This window comes from Peromyscus eremicus, chromosome 3 (assembly GCF_949786415.1).
Source record: "Peromyscus eremicus chromosome 3, PerEre_H2_v1, whole genome shotgun sequence".
Classification (NCBI taxonomy): Eukaryota; Metazoa; Chordata; class Mammalia; order Rodentia; family Cricetidae; genus Peromyscus; species Peromyscus eremicus.
In genome coordinates this window covers 127,490,156-127,516,312 of record NC_081418.1, presented here as the reverse complement: position 1 = coordinate 127,516,312, position 26,157 = coordinate 127,490,156, and the positions used below count along the sequence as shown (strand labels likewise).

The following is a 26,157-nucleotide window of genomic DNA, read 5'->3' as shown; positions in this document are numbered from 1 at the left end:
CATGCAAATTATGTGGAAAAAATAAACCTCGGCATAAAACTAACCATAAATGTGAGAGATCTCTATAATGAAAATTTGAAATTGTTGAAAAAAGAAACTGAGGAAGAGACTAGAAGATGGAAAGACCTTCCATGTTCATGGATTGCAATAATCACTATTGTGGAAATGGCTATCTTTCCAAAAGCAATCTATACATTCAATGCAATCTCAATCAAAATTCCAGTGACACTCTACAGAAATAGAAAAAAAAGTCTTAAAATTAATCTAGAGCACAAGACCCCAGAGAGCAAAAGCAATCCTGAACAATAATAATTCTGGAGGTATCATTATATCTGATTTCAACTTTATAGAGCCATAGAAATAAAAACTTCATGGTACTGGCACAAAATCAAACTTATTGATCAATGGAATAGAACAGAGGACCCCTGTTACATGACCATGCAACTACAGCCATCTGATTTTTAACAAAAATACACATTGGAGAAAAGACAGCATCTTCATTCAACAAATGATGTTGGGAAACTAGGTATCTACATGTAAAGAAGCAGAAATGAAGGCCTTCTCTCTCTGCATAAAAGTCGCCTATAAACACATCAATGACCTCAACAAAGATCTGAAACTCTGAAACTGCTAGAAGAAAAAGTAGAGTGCCTTTCAGGATGTAGGCATAGGGAAGGGCTTTCTGCACAGGATCCTGCTCAAGAAACAAGGCTAGCAATCAACAAGTGGGTTCTTGTGAAATTAAAAAAAAAAATTTAATGGCATAGAAAAATGCCAATCAAATGAAGAAACAGCCTACAAAATCAGAGAAAAATTTGCCAGCTACACATGTCAAGAGGATTAGCATCTAAAATACACAAAGAAATAAAAAAACTAAAAACCAAGAAAACATCAACCCAATAAAAAAATGGATCACAGAACCAAACAGAGTTCTCAAAAAATGAAGTGTAAATGGCTAATAAGCTTTTTAAAAAATGTTCAACATCACTGGCCATGAGGGAAATGCAAATTAAAACTGTTTTGAGATTTGATCTTCCCTCAGCTAAAATAGCTACCATCAAGAAAGAAAAAAGTCAACAAAAGCTGGCAAGAATATGAGGAAGAGGAATGGTTACCCACGGTTAGTGGGACTGTAAACTGGTGTCACCATTATAGAATTGAGTGTTTCTTTTTGCTTGTTTGGATTTGTTTTGTTTTGTTTTTCAAGACAGGGTTTCTTTCCTTGAACTCAGAGATCTTCCTGCCTCTGACCCCTGAGTACTGAGATTAAAGGTGTGCACCACCAACACTCAACTAAGTGAGTGTATGGTGATATTTTATTTGTACTGAAATGTGATTTTACTTGTATGTTAATAAATAAAGTTGCCTGGGGGTCAGAGCTAATAGCAAGCCATAGCAGAAGCTGGGCAGTGGTGGTGTACGCCTTTAATCCCAGCACTTGAGAGGCAGAGCTAGACAGATCTCTGTATGTTCAAGGATACAGCCAACATGGAGATACACACCTTTAAAATCTCAATACCAACCATAGAAGACCTGAAGGTCTGTATAAATGGGCAGTGACGAGGAGGTCATGTGATTAGGTTTACAACCAATGAGAAGGCAGAATAGAAGGTCAATAAAAAGGACAAACACACAGGAAGTAGGTCTCTTGCTGAGGAGGACAGCATCAGCAGTGAAGGGTAAGGTTTTTAGCTCTTAGCTATTGCTCTGACCTCTTGGGCTTTCATCTCTGCATTGGCTCTGTGTTTCTTATTTAACAAGACCGTTACTCTACATGAGTGTTTCTCAAAAAGCTAAAAGCAGAACTACTATATGATCCCATATTGCATTCCTGGGCATAGAAAAAATGGACTACATATTCTACTACAGAGAAAATGCACATATATCATTGCTATTCTATTCACATTATCTAGGAAATGGAATCAACCAGGATGCCTACCAATTAAAGAATGGATAATGAAAATGTGTTACATATACACAACAGAATTTTATTAGGCTGCAAAGAAAAATAGGCTGCAGGGAAATAGAAGGAACTAGAAAATATGCCGCGTGAAGTACCCAGACCCAGAGGGACAAACATGGTTGTACTCTGTTATATGTGGATGCTAGCTTTGAATTTTTAGATTTGTGTATTTAATTTGGAATATCTTGTAGAGCTCAGGATGCTGGAAAAGACACATGCAATGGGAAGGGAAGCGGCCTCAAGGGGTAAGGATACATTAGAACACATATGCTGTGAAATAAAGGAGGAATACTGAGGATTAAAGGGTTAAGAATGGATGCAGGTGGGGAGACAAGGCAGAGGAAGTAGGGTGTAGTTGAACCCATACTAAGAATATATGAAAAGTCCTTATGGAAACCCAACACTTTTTAAACTAATTTAAAAGTTCCTTAAAAGAAGGAGTTTGACCAGAGCTACTCTGCATGGTAGACAATGCCTCCTCCAGAAGACATGAATTATTAAGCAAAAATTCACTGCAAGACATGGGATACCTTCCTACAAGTTATTAGTCAGGGAGGCCCCAGAGGCCCCCAAGCAATGCAGGCTATTGTCATTGTTCTTGGTTGTCTAGAAGTAGATGGCAAGACCCTATTGCTGAGGACACAACACACTTTGCTTGATGGACAAAGAAATCAACTGGACCTGACCTAAAATCTTCCTTCTGCTGACTAGCTTTCATAGTGCCAGAGGTGCTACGCAGGCTGATGGGAGAAAAAGCCATCGATAGTATCACTCAGCAGCAAAACCTGCATGCTACAATACTGACCTGTTCAGCAAGATGTGCCCACTGGTACAATAGTGGTACAAAGGTTATGGGGTTAGATACCACTTTTTTATTGGGTTTGAAGCACACTTTACAATAGAGAATTCATGTCTGATACAGTAAACCTGGTCAAAAGCCTATAGTTAGTAAGGTCATAGACCCTAGTGGGGAGCTCACTACTGTAAGGATGTGTTGTCAAACTGCCTTCTTAATATTTGTGTTTATACACACAGATTAGTGCTGCCTGTATCCTTGGCTAGAGAAGCTCCTCTCTACAGTGGTGAGCAGTTAATGCAGAGGTTCAAAACTGGTCAAAACGTTGAGAATAGTGAGTACTGAGTGCTCAGCCATGACATGACATCTTTATCAACACATCTTTCCTTTCCCTGCTGTCACCAAGGCTCAGGGAACATTGTGGAAAGGGGGCAGGAAAACGTAGGGGTTGGAAGATGGGAAGGAGTGCTGTGAAGTGCTGTCTTCTGACATGATATGCTCACTGCAGCTACGGTCACCTGCACAAGACCAAGCCAACAAGATCAGTCAACATTCCAGCCAGCAGCATTAGCTCAACTCAGTCGGTTACAAAGAAATCAATCAAAAAGAAAGGACATAAAAGGTAGAGAGGGGCATGTTAAGGGACCTGGGGGAATAGAAAAGGGCACTCTGGGGTACACATGATAAGATGCACTGATTATATATATGAAGTTGCCAAAGAATAAGAGTAAAAAAATATATATGGATGAATACTCTTTAAAAACAATAACAAAATATTTCTCATTTTTCCACATACTCCAAACCTGTGACTCTTGGAAAATTTTATAGGCAAAGTTCCACAGGGTGTTCCATAGCCAGCAACACAAACGAACAACACTATTCTGAATAGCACATTAAAGAGACTCAATAGAAATTATCAAGACTTTTGGTAACTATGACAGCATAATACTGACAAATGGGTCAGGACAATAATATACAGTGAATATGAAGTGAAAAAAGACAACTAATAAGGTAAGGTTCTTTTTAAATCTACACAGGAAAACATCTGGTTCTTATCTAATATCAGAATAAAGAGGGTTATGCGGAAATGGCAAATTACTCTAAAAAAAGGAAATGGTTTAGAGTAAAGAGGTCTTTTCTTGCCATATTACTCTCCACTGTGTCAGTGAAGGGAGTCTGCTCACTACATTCCTTCGGGAGCTCACACTGATGGAACAGCAGCTGTTATGCATAAAAATGATTGTCTATTTGTAGCTCATAGTCCATAATTAACAATATGGCTCCATTACTTATAAGGAACCACAAAAACAATCCTCCTCCATGTACAGGGAGAACATTTATTTAGGGAGCAGCAATGCCAAAACCAAAGGCATATGAGGGACTCCACTGCTCCAGACAGCCTCTTACAGTTCTTGGCACACGCAGCATTTTGCACACCCTCTAGAAGGGATGTCCACACCTTCATAAACCACTGTTCTGGTTAGTAATCTCCAGAAAGAAAGTTAGAGAGCCAAGGTATAGCCTTCCCCAAGTGTACAGTATGTACATTAGGTTCTCAGAAACAAATGACACTATCTCCAGACTAAGCATTTTCCTTGATAAGGAAAAGGACATTTTACATTTGGTAACTCATGTAATCCTGAGAAGATCATTGGCAATTGTTGCTATCATTATTCCTATTCATTAAGGAATGCTAATTTGGGAGCCAGTAAGATGTGCTTTAGGGTGCAACAGTGGATCAGTGGGTAAAGATACTTGCAGCTTGCTACCAAGCCTGATGAACTGAGTTTGACCCCAAGACCTACACAGTAGAAAAAATCAACTCCCATAAACTGTTCTCTGACCTCCACAAGTGTGCATGCTGTAGCAAGCATACATACATGTGCATGCATACACATAAAATAAGTGAAAATGTGAATTTAAAGATTAATGTTAATTTGCTTAGTGGATTTGGTACTTCTGTCCCTTCCAGACCTGTGACAGTTCCCTGACAGCTACCTCTTCCTCTCTGCTTCAACACAAGTGCTCCTAGGTCACCAGTCTCCTTAGCCTCCTCTACAACTCACTTTCTCCCCTCCCACCGGGCACTAGTAGTTCTGAACTCATCAAAAGTTACCCAAAGGAAAAATCTTCTGCAGGAACAACTATTCCCTCTGCAGGACTAACTCAAGCACTGTCCCCTCTGTCCTCTCCAGCCACATCTTGCTAATTTGGAGTCTTGAGAATCTTCCCATGTTAGTTCCAACTGATATCCAGTGAGGAAGAAAAAAGCCATCCAGAAAAGCATTAAAACTGATATTTTCATGAAGGCTGTTCTTTTGAAGTCTCCTGCAGAACACAATGACTCTCACTGACTCTGTCACTTAGAAACAGGGGTACATGTGCCATTATTTGATGTGGTTCTAGACTCAGCTGCCCCCTAAAACTACCCTAAGGGAGAGGGATGAAGGAAAAGCAAATATTAAAAAACTCGGATATCCAGAATCCTCAATCTCCCAAAGATCCACCCACTCTCATCCTTCTGTAATTCTGCATTTAAGTTGGCTGGAGAGCAATCCTAATTAGTACCTTCATATTACAAACGAGTCCCAGTTGACTCCACCAGCAAAGATCTATATATATATATATATAGTGTTATAGGGAATGATTTAATTTTCTAGTCAAAATTAGACAATCATAAATGGTAATCTGAAATCTGAAAGAGTAATATTAACATAAAGTAGCATATGACACCACAAATACATATACCACAAAAAGATATTACATGTCATTCAAAATCCTTGCTATGTTAGAGGAACTTTGAATATATATAAATGTAACCCAAACACTCAGAAAATCTCCATTGTAAAGGGGGAAAAATGATTTACAAACTGATATAAAAAACAAACAAAAAAAAAACAATTTCTCTAAAAGAGATAAAAAGCAACTGCAAAATAGTTATGGTTCAATTTGTGTAATCATCCTAACTTGCTAAAACTATTTTGAAATATTTATTTCATGACATTAACATGACGCCAGAGATCTGAATTAAGAAAATCTTGTGGAGGGGGATAAGACGGAGAACAAAGGAATACAAAGGAGGCAGGTTCTAAGTTGGTAACTGTTGAAGATAAAATGGAGATTTTATTATTCTATTCTTTCTAATGCCGTATGTTTAAATTTTTCTCCATTAAAAAACTTTTAAGATATTTAATCCTCATATTGTAGAAACTAAGACTAGTACCTTCCAATCTTTGAATTTTTCCTTTCACAGAGATAACAGCTTCAAAGGGCGAAACTCTTAGTTCAAAACATGTTCCAGTCAATGTTTCGATGAAGAGTTCCATGGTGTCATAGAAAGGAAGTTTGAAGTAAAATGGTCCCACGTTATCTTCATTGAAGAATGGAGGCTCTTTTCTGTTATCCATTACTTTGACTTTTCTAATTCCTCTGGAATATGTTGTATGCAACTGTATTCCAGTTCTACCCAAATCAGCTTTGAACATTGGTAATATGTATCGTTGTTCATGTTTAAGTTTTGTACCTGAAAAAACAAAAGTTCGTTTTTTAAAACAAATCTGTAAGTCCCTTCTTTGTTAAGGTTTTCCAAATAACTCTGACTCATACTGGTCTTCCAAACAATCTCAACTTACTTTACTAACTTTACCTGTGTCTAGTAATGAACTTTCCTTCCCTGCCTCTGAAATCACTCCTGATGTAGACTATTCATGAAGAATAGATAAACTTTTGATTCCTTATGGTACCTTACCAATGTTTAGCATTGTTGCTAATATACAACACATGACGACAAACGTTTTTTCTAATATTCAAATTCTACATATCAATATAGTTTTGTAAGACTTTCCAAGTATATGTACATCCTTTTCTAAAATATGTTTCTCTTTTAAACCATATAAAATTTAGCATCTTATACATAATTACATTTTGAGAAGAATGGCAAACAACCTAATAAGTCCCTTTAAAATTGATCCACTAAATAAATAACCAATGGTAATGATGTAGACACTAGATAGTCTCTACTCACAAGCATACAAGAGTAAGAGAGACAAACACAACGGATAGGCACATAAGGTAAGTTAATAGTATAGAACTGGCAGCAAGAGTGATCACTGAAAACTGCTGTTATTTGGAGAAGTTCTCATATGGGGTGGGGCAGAGTCCTAAGCTTAAACAACACAAATGAGTACCTTTCTGGAGAGATGAGGAAATCTTTTTTAAAGTAGTTTTGTTGAAATATAATTCACATACCATAAATTGACTTACTTAACATCCTAAATTCACTCATTTTTAATGCTAAAAATGTTCAACCACTGCAACTATTATTTCCCCCAGTGATGGAGCTGACCAAGGGCTTTGGGTATGCCAACCACGAGTTCTAGCAGTGAGTGACATCAATAACCTCTTACAATCACCTTTATAATATTTTCACCACCCCAAAAGCCTTATACCCAATAGCCATCACTCCCAAATTTCCCCATTGTGGAATATTCCTTTACACTGTCTGAATATATGTCACTGTGACTGGCTTAATAAAGAAGCTGACTGGCCTATAGCTAGGTAGGATAAGGTTAGGCAGGACAACCAGATTAAGAGAATGTTGGGAAGGAGAAGGGCAGAGTCATAGGAGTAGTGAGCCAGATGCAGAAGAAGCAACATGGGAAGTTCATAGATGAGTTAAATGAGCCACAGGGCAGCACACAGATTAATAAAAATGGGTTAATTTAAGTTGTAAGAGCTGGCTTGAGACAAGCCTAAGCTATTGGCCGAGCAGTTATAATTAATAATAAGTCTCTGTGTGGTTATTTGGGAGTGACTGCCAGGACACAGAGAAACTCCATCTACACCCGATTCTGCTTCTAAGTCCAAGGCAGCAACTATTCCACTTACTTTCTCTATAATTGCTTATTGCAGACACTTCACATAAATGAAATGATACAATATATGATATTTTGTGACTGGCTTCATTGCTTTGCATAAAGTTTTCAAAGTTCATCTATGCATTAATACTTCATTCATCTGGTGGATGAATAATAGTGCCTTGTATGGATCTGGTGCATATTATCTCTCCAGGCACTGATTTAGGTGCTTGGGTAGGTTCCAATTTGGAGCTAATGCACATACTGTTATAATGAACAATCAGCTATCATTTGGACAAGTTTTCTTTTCTTGATGATATATATCTAGAAATGAGTGTGCTGGGTCACAGAGCAACTGTACTGGGCAATTTATGGAATTATTAAACTGTTTTCCACATAGTTTGAATCATTTTATAATAAAGTAACAATAAATTGAGGGTGTAGATTTCTTCACATTTTTGTCAATACTTTTTATTATCTTTTTACTAAATATCTATTCATAGCCTTTGCCCACTCTTTACCACTGGATTGAAAGTATTTTTAAAAAAAAATTCTAAAGGATAGGGAAGAGAGGTTGTGAGAAGGAGTACAAGGAAAGACAGCTAAAATTAAGGGTCATTTGAGGCGAAATATAGAAACCTAGTACAATAGAAAATATATACATATATGAAGGTAAATTAAATGAAATCACCAAATAATAGGGGAGATAGCATGCCAACCAGCCATCTTTTGTCACCAAATGAAGCTTCCAGTGCTGGGACTGGGTTACATCCAATTGAGTTGTTGGCCAAAGGGGCCCCACAGGAACCCCCAAACAATGCAGGCTGTTGCCAAGACTATGGGTTCCTCTGCACAAACTGACAGCAAGGCCCCAATGCCGAAGACAACACCTACACAACTCATTGAACATGGAGACATAGAGCTGGTGCCTGCATAGAGCCTTCACCCCTACATTCCAGCATCTTTGATAAAGGCACTCTCCATGCTCTCAAAAGAGAAATATAAACACTGAGCCAACCACAAACCCTTTACCTACAATATTATACTGCCTGCAAGATAGGCTAGGGCAATGGTGGCACAAAGCTTGGGAAAGTAACCAACCAACAACTGATGTGACTTAATGCCTCCTTCACAAGATGGAACCCAAACCCGACACTGCTTGAGACTAAATAGCCCAAGGACCTAGAGTAAAACCGAATAATACTAGTCTAAGAAAAGAAAAAAATGTAGTGATAAAAATGACTCCTAATAACACTCTGCTATACTCATAGATTAGTGTCTTGTCCAGCCATCATCAGAGAAGCTTTCTCCCATAGCAGATGGGAATAAATATAGACCCACAGCCAGACACTATGCAGAAAGTAAGAGACCTTGGAACACTCAGCCCTAAATGGGATGTCTCCATTACATCCCTCCCCTCAGAGCTCGGGGAACCCCACAAGAGGAGGCTGAAAGAATGTAAGAACCAGAGGGGATGGGGGGACACCAGAAAAACAAGGCCCTCTAAATCAACTGAGCAAAGCTCATAGGAACTCACAGAGACCGAAGCAGCAAGCACAGGGCCTGCACAGGTCTGCACCAGGTCCTCTGCATGTATATTACGGCTTCCAGTTGGGTGTTTTTGTGGGATTCCTGAGTGTGGGAATGAGTGGGTCTCTGATTCTTCTGCCTTCTCTTGGGCTCTTTTCTCTCTGTTGGTTTCCCTGGTCCAACTTTAATCTGATGGTTTTTGTTTTATCTTTTATTTCGTTATACTTTTAAAAAATGATTGAATGAAAACCTAGTCACTAATGCCATGTCAGAGAAGCAGCAGGTGGCAATGAATTCCAGGAGTCCGGCCCACCAGGATGCAAGGCGCTGATGAGTAAATCTCAGATAGGCAAGGTCCCAAGGGCTTTGGCTCCTGAATGTCTCTTGTTACTGCTGTGCCTTTACATGTTTGCCACTGTCGTTTTTATCTGGTACAGGGCATGATATAAATGGGTGTGGGGGGATCCCCACTGCCTTTAATGTAGTGTGATTATCTCATGGAACTATCCTGCTCTACTGGGCATTTTTACATGTGGATTATTATGAAGATGATTTCCTCTTAAATTGTACTGTTTAAAGTATTACTCCCACCCCTGATAAAGCAGGGGTTACAGAGGATAGAAAACAGGAACAAGGAAGTGTCACACAGATAGGACTTACGAGTTTCTCTTCAGGAAAACAATCGGGTCCCAAGAGTTACCTCAAGTTCTTTTTGATATTGGGAAATGTGTTCATGGGTTTTGGTGTGCATTATAGCTAAAATAAAGCTTTAAACAATGGACTTCATGTAACTAGAAAACAAAGAATTAGATGGTTAGTTAAGATAATTGGACTGGACTCTAAAATATGAAAAGTGAAACTAGCAACTTGTTTTTCTGACAATAATAAAAACTATGTAAACGGTTATGGCTCCTGATCTATGTTTTTCACCTGTAATATGTAAAATGTTGAATCATGTAAGGGGATATGAAAAACATCTTGGTTTTTACTTATACTCATTGTAATCATTTACTTAACAAACAAAATATAACAACATTGCAAATTTTATATTGCTTAAATGATTCTGCTGAGGTATATAAGCTGTAAGGGAAAAATAAAGAAGTTAGAAGGAAAATACCAGGAAAGATGTAGAAGGTAGACATCAGGAAGTAGTGAGAAGGAAGTCATTAGGAAGAGAAGAAGGGAAATATCAGAGTAGAAGAACAGAACAAAAAGGAAGAGAGTAGAACAAACAACAGGAAAAATAAGAAAGATAATAAACTTTTATCCCTCAGAAAAAGAAGTCTGTTTCTTCTCACTGACTCTGCATCTCATTTCCAGTCTCTCTGACCTGCAGAGGGCCGGGCCCTCTGCACACTAGGGTAAAGGCTAACAACTTAACGATTAATGGAGTGGCACTGCCATTCCAGGACAAACCTCGTGTTCAGGAGTAGCTGACCAACACATGATGAACTCCACAGTTTTTCTGTATGTGTGTGCTTTTATTTGGTTACAGTTTGTTGTGGGTTTTTTGTTTGTTTTTATCTTTTTGGGTGGTATTTTATTTTGTTTTCTTGGTTTTGTTGTTGTAATTCTAAAGAGAAGAATTTTCTCCCTAATAAGTAAGGAGACTTACTTTTAGGGCAGTTTTAAATCCACAACAAAACTGAACAGAAGTTACAATGAGTCCCCACAAGCACCTGTTCCTTCCCTATATTCTGCACTAACAAAGTACACTATTAACAACTGGGGAACCGACACATCACTGTCACCAAAACAAAAGCTTACACTAGGGTTCGCTCTTGGTGGGGTACATACATCTTTCAGGTGTGGACAAACGTATGAAAACATGTATTTACCAGGATACTATCAGGGTAGTTTCAGTATTCTAAAAATGCTGTGTTGGGGCTAGTGATCCGTCCCCATGCCTGGAATTCTTGGCAACTTTTGATCTTTTTAATGTTTCCATAGCTTTGTCCTTTCCAGAATGTCACGCAGTTGGAATCACACAATATGCAGCATTTTCAGAGTGGTTTCTCTAAGGAACACACATTTAAGGCTCTTTTTCAACATTTCACCTTGATGGCTTGTTTCTTTTAAGTGTTAAACTATGCTGTATAGTCTGGATGCAATACAGTTTCATTTATCCATTCTCTGAGAAATATCTTACATACTCCATTTTTTGGCAATTATGAACAAACTTGTAGATTTTGTACATGAGTTATGTTTATATATTTTAAACTTATTTAGACTAGATTTTATTACAAGAGCATTTTCTACTTTTTGTGCATGTGTGTGTACATTGTGTGCATATTTATATGTGCATTGTGTACATTGTGTGCATGTGTGTACATTGTGTACATATGTATATGTGCATTGTGCATAGTGTGCATGTGTGTACATATATATGTGCATGTGTGTACATTGTGTGCATATGTATATGTGTACTGTGTACATTGTGTGCATGTGTGTACATTGTGTGCATGTGTGTACATTGTGTGCATGTGTGTACACTGCGTACAATTTGGAGGCCAGCAGTCAACATCAGATATCTTCCTCTATCATCTTCCACTTTATGCTTTTCAGGCATCACTGACTCTGATGCTCATCGATTCAGCTTGACTGGGTGACTGGCAAGCCCGAGGACTCCTCACTGTCTCCACACCCCAGCCCTGGGATTACGGGTGCACATTGCTGTGCCAAGCTGTTCGTGAAGGTACTGGGCATCCAAACTAAGATCTTCAGGCTTGTACGGTTAGCATTACTTCCGACAGCTGAGCCATACCCTGCCCCATTGTGTTTGGTTTTCTTTTAAAGAAACTGCCAAACAATATGCAAAAGTGGCTAAATCATTCTGCATTTCCAGCACCAACGAAGAGTTTCTAATATCCCATGTCATCACATCATTTTGCGCTGTCAGTGTTAAGGGTTTTGATTTCAATTGGCAGTTCTCTAATAACACATGACGTAAGCACAGCTATCTTTTGAAAACATAGACTGATCCTATTATTTCTAGCTGAAGACCCTATCATGGCTTCCACTGTCTGTAGAATAACTTTCAAACTCCTTAGAAAGACTTTTCCACATACACATTTCATCTCCCAGCCCATTTTCACCTATCTTCACACTTCCCCAGCATATGTATGGTCCTTCCACCTTCTAGTTGTAGCCCCTATTTTATTACTCCTGCTTTGTCCCACTCAGTGTCAACTCCACAGATGGCTTCCTAATTACCTAATCATCTCTCAAAACTCAGTTCTAAGGACTGTAGATACACCTCAAGGAGAGTGCCTGCCTACAATACAAAGGACTGTATACACCTCAAGGAGAGTGCTTGCCTGCAATACAAAGGACTGTACATATACCTCAAGGAGAGTGCCTGCCTACAATACAAAGGACTGTACATATACCTCAAGGAGAGTGCCTGCCTGCAATACAAAGCCATGGGCTCAATAACCAGCACTGTACCTCTCCCCAAAAGCCTCAGCTCAAGTATCAACTATCCCATAAAATCTTTTATACTTACTATCTTTTGTATCCATGTCATATATGACACCATCAAAACTGTACTGCTTATATACCTGTCATTCTTGTGCTAGTAAACTATAAGTGTTTAAGGGAGGAATGACTTCTCCATCACTCAGTACAGCATCCTGTACATATTGGCAGCCATTTATGGTTGTTCAATGAAATTCAATTAAAAACAATTTTAAAAATATCTCCACTGATCTTTATATTACACAAAATTAATGATATATGTAAGGGTATTATCCTGTCATAGAAATGAAGAAATAGTGGGTATGCTCCAAAACTGTTTGGAGGAATATTGGTTTCTTCTGGGAATCTCATTCTGATTCACCCCACTAGAATTTATAAAAATCATAACAAACATGTACACACAGGTATTTCTGCTGCAGAGAGAATTTTTATAGTTCTAATATAAAATATTATTAGGAAACTTGAATTGTGCAGATAGCTAATGTTCCTTTAAAAATGGCATCATAGAGCCGGGCAGTGGTGGCACACGCCTTTAATTCCAGCACTTGGGAGGCAGAGGCAGGTGGATCTCTGTGAGTTCAAGGCCAGCCTGGTCTACAGAGTGAGATCCAGGACAGCTAAGGCTACACAGAGAAATCTTGTCTCGAAAAACAAACAACAACAACAAAAAAATGGCATCACAAGAAGCAAAGCTGTTGCTGACAGCATAGCTGTTCTGAGTGGAGCTATACAACATATCAAAATAATAAGTAACAAATAATAGCAATACAAAGTACTGTGCTGCTCTACTGTTGGTCATAGTGAGAAAAGCACATTACTCTCTACAGTGGTACTGTTCAGGTTTCATTATCCTTACGTCATTTATAGTGAATGTGCAACTTAGTGATAGAGTACTTTCCTAGCACATATTGGGCCCTAGGCTCAATCTGCATTTTCACAAAACAACAAAAAAGGAAAACAAAACAACCCCCCCCAAGAATTACAGTGAAATACCCACTGATAACATGCAGATATGTTTTAATGCACTTATCACATTATACCAAAGAGTATACAGTGATACACTGTACTCAGTATACAGTATACACAGAGCTACAGAAATGTCAGTGTCTGCTTCTTCAAGTCCAACAGCAATCCTACCTACAAAAAAGGCAGTCTGGAAGTCACATGTTAGGAATGCTGAGATGAACCTTAGAGAAGGCGCTGGCGACCAGTGTCTAGGAGAAGAACTTTGAGGTGCTTTTTATACTTGGTCCCTGAAGTAATGAACAAACTGAGGGGAAGTAGAAGGTCACAGATCTGGAAGTCCTAAATCTGAAGTGAGACTAGATCAAGTGACTCTGAGTAGAAGAAAATGAGTACAGCATCAATGGTGCTGGAACTTCCAAACGAAGTCTGGACCCAGTCAGTGGGAGAATTTTCGATGTACAAAAAGGGCCGAGGGCGGTAACCATAACTGAAAACAATTGTGTATAGAAAAGTTAAACTTCTCAACAACGCCAATCAGTGTAACAGAGGTCAAAAGGAAGCTCTTCGGTCTGGATAAATCATAGATAAATCTGGATAAATACTACAGGGACAAATGGAAGCTCAAGTGGGCCTAGACAGTACAAAAACTGGGCCCACTGAGAAGGGCTGCGAGCCTCCTCAAAGTGGCATGTGGCCTGCATGAACACTGGAAAACCAATGGACAGTGACAACTCATACTGATGTGAAATGATACAAGTGAGTAAAATGATGCTTACAATTGATAAATTAGCTTAAAAGCTGGGAGAAAAAAATTCAAAATAAATCTGCAACATTTATTTCATCATTTGAAATGTCCTAAAAACACAACCGCAAAAGCAGCACTAAGTGCACGCGATAAGTAATTTCAGTACCTGGGACTTTTGCTTCCTTCTCGTCCAAAGAAACTTAGCCACACGACGAGTTAGCTTTTAAATTTTTCGCCCAACATAAAAATACCCATAACACGATGCAGCCATTTAAAATGCTGACACTTACACATTTACAGATATGTGAAAATCGAACTAAAAGAGTGGAATCCCACTCTAGCCTAGGACTGATGCCCAAGTGTGGCTGTGCCGCCCTAGGGCCAGGGACCACGCCCCGCAGGGACCACACTCAGACCCAAAGTCGGGTCAGCAGCGCCCGGAACCGCGGGCGCGACCAGTTTGTACCCAGGGCGACGGCTGTCCGGGTCCCGCGAGTCCAGAGCAGAGAAGCGCGGAGGGCGCGACCAGGCTGCAGCCGAGGCGGGCGCACCTCTCCGGCCTGCCCGAGCCGCGAAGACGCAGCGGGCCCCTCAGCCGCCCGCCCGCCCGGCCGCGCCCCGCCCCGCTGCGCCCCTCACCCGCTCGCCCTCCGGTGGTCCCGTCCGCCCGCTCGCTCGCTCGCCTGCCCGCAGGCCGATAAGGGTGAGCGCGCCTGCGACGCCAGCCGACGCTGGCCTGCCAAGCCCAGGCCCCGCCCTTTGTGACACCGCTCACCAATCGCCGGCCAGCGCTGCCGGCGTCCTCCAATCAGCCGGCGAGGGGCGGGGCCGAGCCTTCCGAGGCAGGCCGTTGCTCGGACGCCCGGTCGCACGGGCGTTCAGGAAGGGTTGTCGGTTAGAAGAGGCCCGGATGTTGACCCTTTATTACTGACGCGGGACCCGGCTGGGGCAAGGAAGGAGGCTGGAAACCGGCCACAGTCTACGGGGAAAGAGTGGGCGCCAGGGCGGAGCGCCCTGGCTGGGGCACATCTAAGGTTCTCTGGGGATAACCTGTCCACTCGTGGCCTTTCCAGTCTGGAGCACTTAAAGGACATCCAGGCTAGCCTGACTGAAACGCACCACCCTCTTTGTGCTCCACTCTTTCCTGACATTTCTGACTCAATTGTATCATCTGTAAAATGGGGACATTCTTATACCTTGCTTGTAAGGGCTTGTGACTTTTCTGTATACCTCTTGCATTTGAGTAATTACTGAAGTCTATAGGTCAAACAGGTGGCTTGGGCTCGAAATTCCAGCATGCTTTTGCTGTTCACCAAGAGGTTAAACTGGGATATAAACTAACTTGGGCGCTACTACTTCATTCCCTTAACAGATGGTTCAACTCAAATGTTTTACAGAGTGGACTGCAGAAGAGGTCAATGCAACCTCCAATAGTCAAACTGTGACTCGGGACTGGTCTATGAAAGACACCGGTCAGTCTTCTCCCATCCTCTCACTGAGACTTGAGTTTTTACCCACCAGTTTCCACAGTTCTCACAGTTACTGAGCACTGAGGTGGAAGGTTTGGTGAGACCCTGGCCTTCTGCCAGCCTCTTGCTGGTGGCTCTTACACCCAGCCCGCGATCTGGGCTAGTAGCTTCAAACTGAGAACAGAGCCACGATGGTAATGTACAGAGGTTAGAATAGTGTCTGTGCTGGAAATTTCACCTACGAGTAACTCAGCATGGGCTCCAGCATCCGGTGGATGAGTTTAAATGTTTGGCTTCCACTTTAAAGCTGCATTACCTCATCAAGCCATATCATGGTCCTTACCTACCATTTTAAGGGGTAGATAGATAAAAGGGTCATTACCTAGTCTCAACAACAACCCTGCAGGCTCAAACTATTTACAAAGGAGGAAACAAAAGCTAAGAAAGGCAAAAATATGCCTACAACTAAGCCATCCATTTCTTACAACCACTAAAAACTCTGGCATTGTAAGTAGCCTGAATACAGCCACAGATAATGTGGAAATGATGGGTATGGCTATGTTCCAATAAAATTTTCTTTCCAAAATCAAGACAGCAAAGGACCACAGTTCCCCTTAGACGATGGCAGAGGCATTCCTGGAATTCAATGGAAACCTCTTCTCACAGGTTTAGAATCTTTTACCTCCTTTCTCTTTCACCTGCCTAGACCATCACTGCACTCAGAGTCCCTCCCACAGAGCAAGGACTTCAGGTCTTCTGTCCGACAACGGCTATCTCTGCATTCCCTGCCTGCATATGAAAACCACAGAGATTTCCTTTCTAGCATGCCCTTCTATGCAGTCTAATTAAGTAAAAACAAACCACTGGGAATGAAGCACTTATTTTTTATTTGTAACCTTAAGCATAATTAAAATCAGTGCAGAAAAATATTAGTTACATTGGGTAAAGGCTGACCTAGTTGTTTCAGTATTTGCTTTTGGGATCCGGTGAAGACAGTGAGTGCAGGAAAGAGCATCATTAACTGCAAACAGAATTGGGGGGGGGGGGTGAACTGTGAAGACCCCAAATGCTCTACTGGCTTCCAAAGGCATTCAGGGGGTCATCAAAAATGTTGGACACTTTGTGATCAGATCTTAGTTCAGATGTGACCTCTGCAGATTGGCTTTTGGGTTTGGACATCTTAGCCTGGAGACCAGAGGAGAAAATATCATCTTTAAAAAGAAAAAAAAAAAAGTTGTTAAGACAGGCAAGAAAATGGAAATTTAAGACACATCCACACAAACTGTCAAAGTCCCAATTCTGATAACACACTGTAGAGTACCAATATGAAAGTCAAACCTCTTAGGTTCTGGTCCTGGCTCAGTTCGTGGCACCCAAGTTTTATAATGATACATAAAAATCAGGTTCTTTTTGAGTGTAAGTTTCTTACCTACAAAAGTATGAATGTGCACATGAAGTGAGAAATAGTACAGCGGACTGCTTCTCTAACTCAGTCCTGGACACTGAACTGATTTCTATCTTCTTTCCACTCTGGCCTTTAAGGACAGTGAGAATGTGCAAAGAGAAATCCAATACAGAATAAAGGAGTCAATTGGACACATCTCCATGGTAAGAATGAAGTCTGATTCATTCATGTTAGTGTTTTTAGACTTTTAACTATGCTGCTTTCCCAGTAATGTAGAAGTAGTTTGTTGTCGGCTGCCAGCCCACAAATAATGACACACAGACTTACTAATTATGAAAGCTTGGCCTACAGCTTAGGCTTGATCATAACTAGCTCTTATAACTTAAATTAACCCATTTATATTAATCTACATTCTATCATGTGATATTACCTCTCTTCCATATTGCACCTCTGGTTTCCTCTCCATGTCTCCTGGCAGCTCCCTGGCGCCTAGATTCATCTCCTACTTCCTCTTTCTGCCTGGAAGTCCCATCTATTCCTCCTGCCAAACTATTGGCCATTCACCTCTTTACTAAACTAATCACAGCAGTATATCGTCACACAGTATACAAACATCCTACAACACAATGTTATTGGTAGGATTCTAACATACCAAATTTCAGCATGTTGTACATAAAGACAGGTGTACAAAAATGATAAAGACCATGGCATTATCTATAACAGAAACTAGAAATGATCTAGATTGCCCGTAATAGGCTAGCAGCTAAACACAAAGCAGTATCACTCAAAACACTGAAATCAAAGATTTCTATGTACCAACATGGAAAAATAAGATGTGACTAGAAGTAAAACAGGTGAAGCCTGTTCTTACTTTAAAAATTGACTCCGTGTAAATACACAATAGTGCTATGTCTTAAAGGATGTACAACGAACTATTAATATTGCTTAACTTTAAAGCTTTTGTTCCTCCACTTATAAAATTTTCTAAGTTGTATGAATGCTACCATAAGCATGTATGGTAACTTAGTAATGAAAGAAAGTTATGTATGCCTGTGACCCCAGCAGCTGGGAGGGCTAAGATCAGGAGAGTAGTAAATTCAAGGTTAGCCAGGGCCACAGCAAGATCACGTGTCAAAACATGAACAAAGAAAAGCAACCCAAGTCTCTTCTACACTTTATGTAGTAGGACACATGACGATAGAGCACAAGGTTTGCCGAGGGGACAGACTCAGTGTGTCTTTGCAACAAAAGCTTTCCCAGCCAGTCCCAAGAGACAGACCTAGAGGGACAGAGGAAGCGAGGACATGTCTCAGCTCCAGTCCGGGTCTACCAACACATCAGGAGCCCAGCATGTAGAGTTATCAGCATTTGGCTTGCCTGTTAGCTGAGGAGTGGGTGCAGCGTGTTCATACATACATAGAACTCAGGGAGAGGCCACGTCTCACATGCTTGACTCCACTGCATAGGCCTGCTCTCTTGTACTGACTCTCCAGTCCTTAAGCTGCTGTCCCTCACTGTCCAGCTGCTATTCTGACTTAACCAGTTGCATGGCCTGCTGATGCATTCGCCTTTCAAAAACAGTGCTTGTCGGATGATGGCGGTGAGCACTAAGATAATAGGGAGCTTCTACTTTCAGGTCAAAGGCTGGGCACTGTCTTAAACCTTGATACTCAGCATAGCATAGGGTTGCCTCATGAAAATGACTGACTAGTCCATCTACACATCACATTCTTAGACTATCCAGGATTCCACAGCAAAGAAAAGAAAACCTACTGAGTGCTGTGGAATAATCCTTTTGTACATTGAATATATATCACTATGATTGGTTTAATAAACAAACTTACTGGTCAATAGCTGAACAGGATAACATTTGGCAGGAAAGCCAAACAAAGAATGATAGGAGAAGGAAGGGCAGAGACAGAGGAGTCACCAGCTAGATGCAGAGAGTAGGAGATGAACATGCCATGGTAATAAAGGTACAGTCACATGGCAGAGCATAAATAATGAATATAGGTTAACTTAAAATGTAAGAGCTAGTTAGTAATAAGCCTGAGCTATTCACTGAGCATTTATAATTAATATAAGCCTTTGTGTGATTATTTAGGACTGAGCAGTCAGGAAAGGAAACATCTGTTTACAACTGAGGAACAAAGTCCAAGAAAGGGCCAATGTGAACAGGAAATGTATTCAGTCAGTGAACAGTGATGCTCTCTAAGTGCACTGTAGATAGCCATACTTACAGAAGGGGCAAGAAACCCATACTCACCTGTATCATCATCAAACACAGACTTGGCTTCCACTTTCTTTTTGGACTTTTCTTTGGGTTTTACAGTTAAGTCAGCAAAGATATCAATATTATCATCAAATAAGTTGGGTTCCAAAGTTCTCTCCTTCTCTCTCTTTTTTTGAAAAGGTTTAACTGCTTCCGTAGCAAATATATCATCCTAGTTAAGCCAAAAACAACTTTTATAAATAAAAGTATTTTTAAAACTAAAAATAGTTCAATAATTTATAGATATGCAGTGACCAGGGTACTCACGCAGACTTCCCCAGGGGCTGGAAGATACTACCCTAGGTCTCTGCACAACTGTCCTCATCATTCTTGTAGTCACAGTCCAATACCAGCCCTGCAGTGAAGTGTCTACCAAGCCCAGCCTGGAGAACTACCTCCTGCTGTGACCATCCTCTGCCCCAGGTAGTTTTCTTCATGGCATTTAGTGCCATTTGACATCACCTTAACTACCTGCTGCTCTGTTTCGATCTCACTCCTCTCCTTGAAATATCAGGGGACAGAATAGGTGTCCTAGCTCTCCTGCTGACCCCAGGGCCACCATGCTCCACTAACATCTGCTGAACAACTGCCACAAAAGCCTTAGCATCAAAACTCTGCTAAAGCAGAGTCCCAACTAGAAGCAGGGCTTAAACACACAAGCTGTAGCAATGGAGTTCATACATGTCACAGAACAACATGTCACTGACAGCAGCACCATTCTACAAGTTTAAAAAATAGCAAACAAAAGTAATTAAAAACATGTACATACCCTCTCTCTCTCTCTCTCTCTCTCTCTCTCTCTCTCTCTCTCTCTCTCTCTCTTTTATATATATAAAACTCACGGCCCAAGGCTTAAGCCGTGGCTCAGTGAACCGAGTAAAGCATTTGCCTAACATGTACTGGATTTTGGGCTCTATCTCCAGGATGACAATAACATTTTTTAAATAATTCAAGGCGTATAACAAAGATTAAAGGCAGCAAAAAATATCCTTAGTGTTATTAACAAGAGACTTAATCATGATTAATAAGCAAGTAGACAGCAGACGAGCATACTCTATAGCTCAAGAAGCCAATCAGCTACTTTCCTTAAAGACCCAGACATGAAGTATTTTTGTTACCTCAAAAATGTCTTGTGTTTTTGATACGCTGTCCTGATGGCTGTCAGGTTTCAACTCCTTCTTTTTGCCTTTCTGATCTGCAAAGAGGTCATCCTCATCTTCAAGGAGGGGGAAAGGGCTTCTTTTCTTTGTTGGTCTTGGTTTGACAGTCTGGAAGAGATCATCGGCACTGCTGGCCTCACTGAGAACAGGAAACACAAGGTTCTTCTCTTTACTTCCTCCTGACAAGTGGGCTGGGGTCTCTGCTGCCTTGACTTTTGTTCCCTCCATGGACTGTGATCCTAGGCTCTGTGGAAAGATGTCCCCCGAATCAAACAGGTCAGCCTCATTTCCAGTCTGAGGCAGAGAAGTCACAAAAAAGCTTCTGTCTACTGCAGACAATGCAGGACCGCTTTCCCAAGGTGGAGCAGCTGGGGCCACGGCTTTCTCAGAGCTGATCTCTCCACTGGCCATCCCGGGCTGCAGGTGAGGTTGATGGCCATTTGGTAAGATGGGACTACTGGCCAACTGTGCAGCAGGTCCTCTGGAGACACTCATGTCCTCGCTTTCACTGGACTCCTGGGCAGCCAGCCGCCTCGCAGCACGGGTCTGTGGTCTACGCTTTCCTCTCACTTTAACACGACTCTGCAAAGGCAAACACACACACATACACCATGATCTGATGGAAAAATGTTCAAGTCTAACACAGCAAAGACTCAGTAATTCAAAAAACCATAAAGCTATGTGGTTTACTTCAACTATGTATAACCTAAGCCAGTGGTTCTCAACCTTCCTAATGCTGCGACCCTTTAGCATAGTTCCTCATGCTGTGGTGACCCCCAACATAAAATTAATTCATTGCTACTTCATAACTGTAATTTCGCTACTGTTATGGATCATAAGGAAAAATATCTGATATGGAACTCCAAGGGGGTCATGACCTACAGGTTGAGAAGCACTGACCTAAGGGAAAGATAAAAGTTGTTTAAGATGTCTTTTTGGGCCGGCTGGTGGTGGTGCACGCCTTTAATCCCAGCACTCGGGAGGCAGAGGCAGGTGGATCTCTGTGAGTTCGAGGCCAGCCTGGTCTACAAAGTGAGTTCCAGGAAAGGCGCAAAGCTACACAGAGAAACCCTGTCTTGGAAAAAAAAAAAAAAGATGTCTTTTTGGTTGTGAGCCCAGCCTTTTATAACTGAGCCATCTCTCCAGCCCTCAAGATTTCTAAAAGAAGTTAACTAGTTCCTACTATTCCAGGACTCAATCTTTCCTAACCCTTTAGTAGTTTCCGTCTCCAAGCTTTTTTTTTTTCTTCAGAAATTTAGTTTATGTATATTGGTGTTCTGCCTGCACAGATGCCTGCATACTACATTCGTGTAGTGCCTGAGGAGGCATAAGAGAGCATCAGATCTTCTGGAACTGAAGTCACAGACAACTGTGAGCAGCTGTGTGGGTGCTGGAAATGAACCCAGGTCCTTTGACAGAGCAAGCAGTGTTCTTCACCACTTAAACCACCTGTATTTTAATCTTTTGACAATCGTTTCATGCAAAAAAGCTTCAATGTTGCTGGAACCCCAGAAAACAGGAGTGCTGGTATTCTGTGACTCAAAACACATACACACAAACCCCAGCACCTCCTCACCCCTTAATTCAAAGCCAGGTACCTCATTAAAAAAAAAAAAAAGAACTGAGAGAGGTTCGAGCACCAACGTTATGAGGGTCTAGGAGCAAGGAGATATGAGGCGTAAGAAAAAAGCAACTGATGGCGCTGTTTTTTCTACGTCAACAGACACCAATTCAAGTATTCGATGCTGTATGTCAAATGTGGCTGGACCATGAGAACCTTTGATAGAACCTCAAAAGAGGAGCTTCTTAATAACTAAGATTTAATATTTCTGATATTTTCCAAAATAAAAAGGTATGTTTTGTTTGAGAAGATACAACCTATTTTGGACAAAATACTTAACTGTGTCTGTTTGCTTCAAAGAAATAGCATGATTTTTGGAAGCTTTGAGAAATGAGGCTGAGAGCCTTAGCTGAGGGTAGGTATAACCAAGACACATCACATGCAATGCGAGAACTTGTCAGAGAATAAATAAAAGATATTCTTTTAAAAAAAAAAATTTTAGGAAGTAGCTAATTTAAGCTTGAAAGATAACAAAAATAACAAGAGCTTTTTTGGTTTTTGGTTTTTTAATACAGGAAAAAACCTGAAAACAATAAAAATTATTTATCATCCAGGGACAGGTCATCCTGGGTCCTGCTGCCTACTTGGACACCTGTTAAGACTTCAGAGAGAAGGGAGATTGGAGACAAAAAGAAAACTTCTAAGAGTTCATTTGAAGTCCACTAAGGGCATCCTTTGCAACAGCTTTCCTAGTGGGCAGGAACTGCTTGGGATCCCAGAGAAGAGGGCCCAAGCCACAGGAAGGAGGGAAAACCACGGAAGTAAGGATGGCGTGGTGCTCCAGAGCATTGTGGGAAAAGCACTAGGGCTGGTGGGCAGCAACAGGACACAGCACGTTATTAGGGACTGAGGGCCTGGTGCGACCAGTATTTAATGATCAGTGGGAAAGCAGAAGTGGATAACGGAAAAGCAGAAGCACCATTAGGAAATGGAGAGAGGCAGAAGGGAGGAAGGGCTAAACAAAGGGTGAGTGCCCCCTTCAGGTGGAGAGGGGAAGCTGGCCTACAGACTGGTCTAGAAAGCAGCAGCAGTCAGGTTAGTCTGGTTCACAGAAAAACAAACAGAAGACAGTCCATCACCTTGTTTGCACTGTGTAAGGTATCTGCCTGGGCTGGAAGATCGAAACTGACACCAGCCTCCTCACTCCCAGGAAGAGTGGGCACACGTTCCGGGACGTGGCTCCTTCCAGGTTCAGATGAAGGAAAAGCTAATTCAGATGAAAGAGGCTTTGTTCCTGGGATCTGCAGAGCCACTGTGGGCAGCAAGGCTGCTGGGTTAATGGCTAAATTTGCCTAAAGAAGAAAAATAGAACTCAGTATTTGTTCTTAAACACATGAGCAGATTACCATTTCTGTGACACATGATATCTGTGTTGCACACAGTGTAGAATACAAGAGAATATAAATGTAGGAAAATCACCTGATCCAGGCTCAGTGGGGCACATACTTGTGCCCATCACTGGGATCAAAAGACATTAAAGAGCAGTGCATAAGAAGCAACAACCAGGCAAGGGTGGAGGGTATGGTGTTGGCAGGGGAAGAGATGAGAGAATGCTTGGTAGCAGCTGAAAAAACTGAAAATCACAAATTTTATAGGTGCCACAGGCAGGCAATGAAGACTCCAGATCCAATATAATTACTTGTATTTTCCCGATCCGACTGGATGGCTCTCTGCTTTTAAATGGAGTGAGACCTGAAGAATCCTGTGTGAAATTAAATTTAGTTAAAAATCCATTGAGGGAACAGGAAACAAACTGTGTCTTGGATTACATTCATATCTGTAAGTAAATCGGTGATGGAGCAAAGCTGTCCCTGTCTGCAGCTCTTTAACTCTGCCCTGGAGCCTCACAGCATTTTGCTTGCTAGCATTACTTCACTGATGCCTCCTCCAACGGAGGAGGGAAGCCCGTCACAGGATAGGCACAAGCAGGAAAGGGGGACACTGATGGTGAGTAAGAGCAGAGCTGTAGTTTCGTCCCAGCATATCGTGATGAGTTATCCAACATGGCAAATACAAGCTCCCCACGGCCTGATGCACAAGTTCTAAATACAGAAGCATCTCAATTCCAGATGAGGTAAGAGATACGCTAACCACGTGCCTCCTTTTCCAAGTGCAGGCATAGGGGCCTCAGTGAAATTTCCAGAGACAACTGCAGTTGTCTGGCTCCCTTTGTGGAAAAGCCCCACATGGTACTGAGAGGACTCCCAGAAGGGAGGTTTTACAGCAACTATCTTGGAGCAGTGACCCTGAGGAGGAACCAAGAAACCAGATGTGATTTGTACTCATTAGAATATAATTCTACTCCAATGAAGCCCTGAGGGACAAATGGAGGCACTAGTGAAAAATGACCTTTCATCTTATCCTAGCACCAAATTGGAAACTGAATTTGGCATTTGATCTAAATACAGTAATGATTACATACACAGGTTTCTCAAGTGTGGAAAAAGTGGGGATAAAAGGATAGAGTGAAAGGGAGGGTGCTGGCTGCTACTGCCTCTTTAACTAAGAACTCTGAGCAACCCTCGTTCTACACCCGGAACTGTCTAAGCAGGATGAGGTAAGAGCTGAACGCCCTCGAGGGGAGTTCTAACCTGTGGTGTTTCTGCTTTCCATAAGCTTTTCTCTTTGCTACCTTGAGTAGACTCAGGAGTTTTCTCGCTCTTTAAAGAAACAGGGTGGTCTTTTTTCAGTAATCCCTTTTTTTCTGGTACCTTCAAAAGAAAAAAACATCAGAGTCTATCATGTATCTTCAAAGTTTTAAACAATACTGAAAACAGGAGCCTGGCCTGTGGGTTTTGACAGTCCATTAACCAACTCATAGGTGGCATTTCAGAAACAGCATCCTAAGCACTGTGGTTTTTCTAGGGCTGAGATGCAGCTCAGTGGCAGAAGGATGGCCTGGCATGCACAGGTTTTGAGGGAAAAAAAAGACTGTGACTTACACAGGAGTCCTTTCTGCAATAAAAAGGAAAAAAGTATACAAACCCTAATACAGCAGGAGAAAAATACACACAGACTAAAACTCAGATTTAAAGGTCTGCATCTGAAAGGAACAAAAATGTAGTCCGTATTATATGCAAGTGTCCTTCAATAAACTTTAAAAATCTAACAGGTCTGCACCACAATCAGAGACTCCGGATCAGTTAGTGTTATGAACTGAAAGCCACACCCTATATACATACTGTTCCATCTATTATCTGTTATTCGTTTATTAGTAAGCCTTACAATTTCTTCATCTTAACCAAACATTCATTTCCTATCCTCCCCAAGCCTGAGAATAGAAAGCTGGTACCACAGGCTGAGTCTTGGCAGAGCTGAAAAGATCATCATCTTCATCATCACCAAACAGGCTCCCACCACGGGGCACTGACAACTGAAAGAAATCACACACAGATTGATTACACATGCCAAAAGTGGAGCCATTTACCCACATTGTGAGCCACCTACACCATGAGCCACACAATCTCTAACAGGGGAACTAAAAGGAACTAACCCTGGTTTTTTTGGTGCCAGAGAAAAGATCAACATCTGGGTCATTGTCCTTTTGCAGCTTGTGGCTGAAAAGCAGCTCTTCATCCTGGAAGACGCCTGTGCTCTTGGGGCGGCCATCAGTTTTGAGACCCTTGGCAAAAGACAACGGACACAACAGAGATGTGGTAAAAGTCTGACCACAGCCTACATGCCAATCACCAGGGGAAAGACATTCACAAACAGAATACTATTATCAAAAACAGTGGTGAATAAGTTTGTAAATACAGATAGCATATGCACACAATCTTTCAACCTTCATGTAGTACCTAAATTTTTTTATTACCTCCACCCCATGTCAACCCCACCAAAAAAATAACCCAATCCTAACCCATTGGTTCCATACTGACTGAAGCAGCAGCACTCTGG

The 26,157-nt window shown here is 41.3% G+C and overlaps 2 protein-coding genes and 1 long non-coding RNA gene across 10 annotated transcripts in view; 1 reads left to right on the top strand and 2 right to left on the bottom strand.

Moving 5' to 3' along the window:
• The window catches only part of Zfand4 (zinc finger AN1-type containing 4), an 86,209-nt gene extending 70,990 nt beyond the window's left edge, over positions 1–15,219 (bottom strand). For 5 of the 8 annotated variants that reach the window (XR_009378366.1, XR_009378367.1, XM_059258436.1 and 2 more), the window contains exons 1-2: positions 14,973–15,102; positions 5,983–6,282 (exon numbers count right to left, since the gene is read on the bottom strand). Coding sequence is in view for 5 of the 8 variants with exons in the window: in XM_059258436.1 (XP_059114419.1) it covers positions 5,983–6,244 (262 nt within the window). In the remaining 3 variants the exon portion in view is untranslated. The other 3 variants (XM_059258438.1, XM_059258437.1, XM_059258441.1) reach the window with 3 other exon arrangements.
• Positions 15,220–16,847: 1,628 nt separating this feature from the next.
• Positions 16,848–26,157, bottom strand: part of Washc2c (WASH complex subunit 2C) — a 56,462-nt gene continuing 47,152 nt past the window's right edge. The window contains exons 24-31 of the mRNA XM_059258435.1: positions 25,754–25,882; positions 25,553–25,633; positions 24,852–24,971; positions 23,900–23,962; positions 23,340–23,552; positions 20,598–21,221; positions 19,474–19,651; positions 16,848–17,013 (exon numbers count right to left, since the gene is read on the bottom strand). Coding sequence (XP_059114418.1) covers positions 16,874–17,013; positions 19,474–19,651; positions 20,598–21,221; positions 23,340–23,552; positions 23,900–23,962; positions 24,852–24,971; positions 25,553–25,633; positions 25,754–25,882 — 1,548 coding nt within the window. The 3' untranslated portion in view covers positions 16,848–16,873. The remainder of the gene's footprint in view (positions 17,014–19,473; positions 19,652–20,597; positions 21,222–23,339; positions 23,553–23,899; positions 23,963–24,851; positions 24,972–25,552; positions 25,634–25,753; positions 25,883–26,157) is intronic.
• On the top strand, positions 22,691–25,973 carry LOC131907319 (uncharacterized). Its single transcript, XR_009378364.1, has 4 exons — positions 22,691–23,021; positions 23,856–24,039; positions 24,687–24,817; positions 25,811–25,973. It is a non-coding gene; the product is annotated as an uncharacterized LOC131907319 (long non-coding RNA).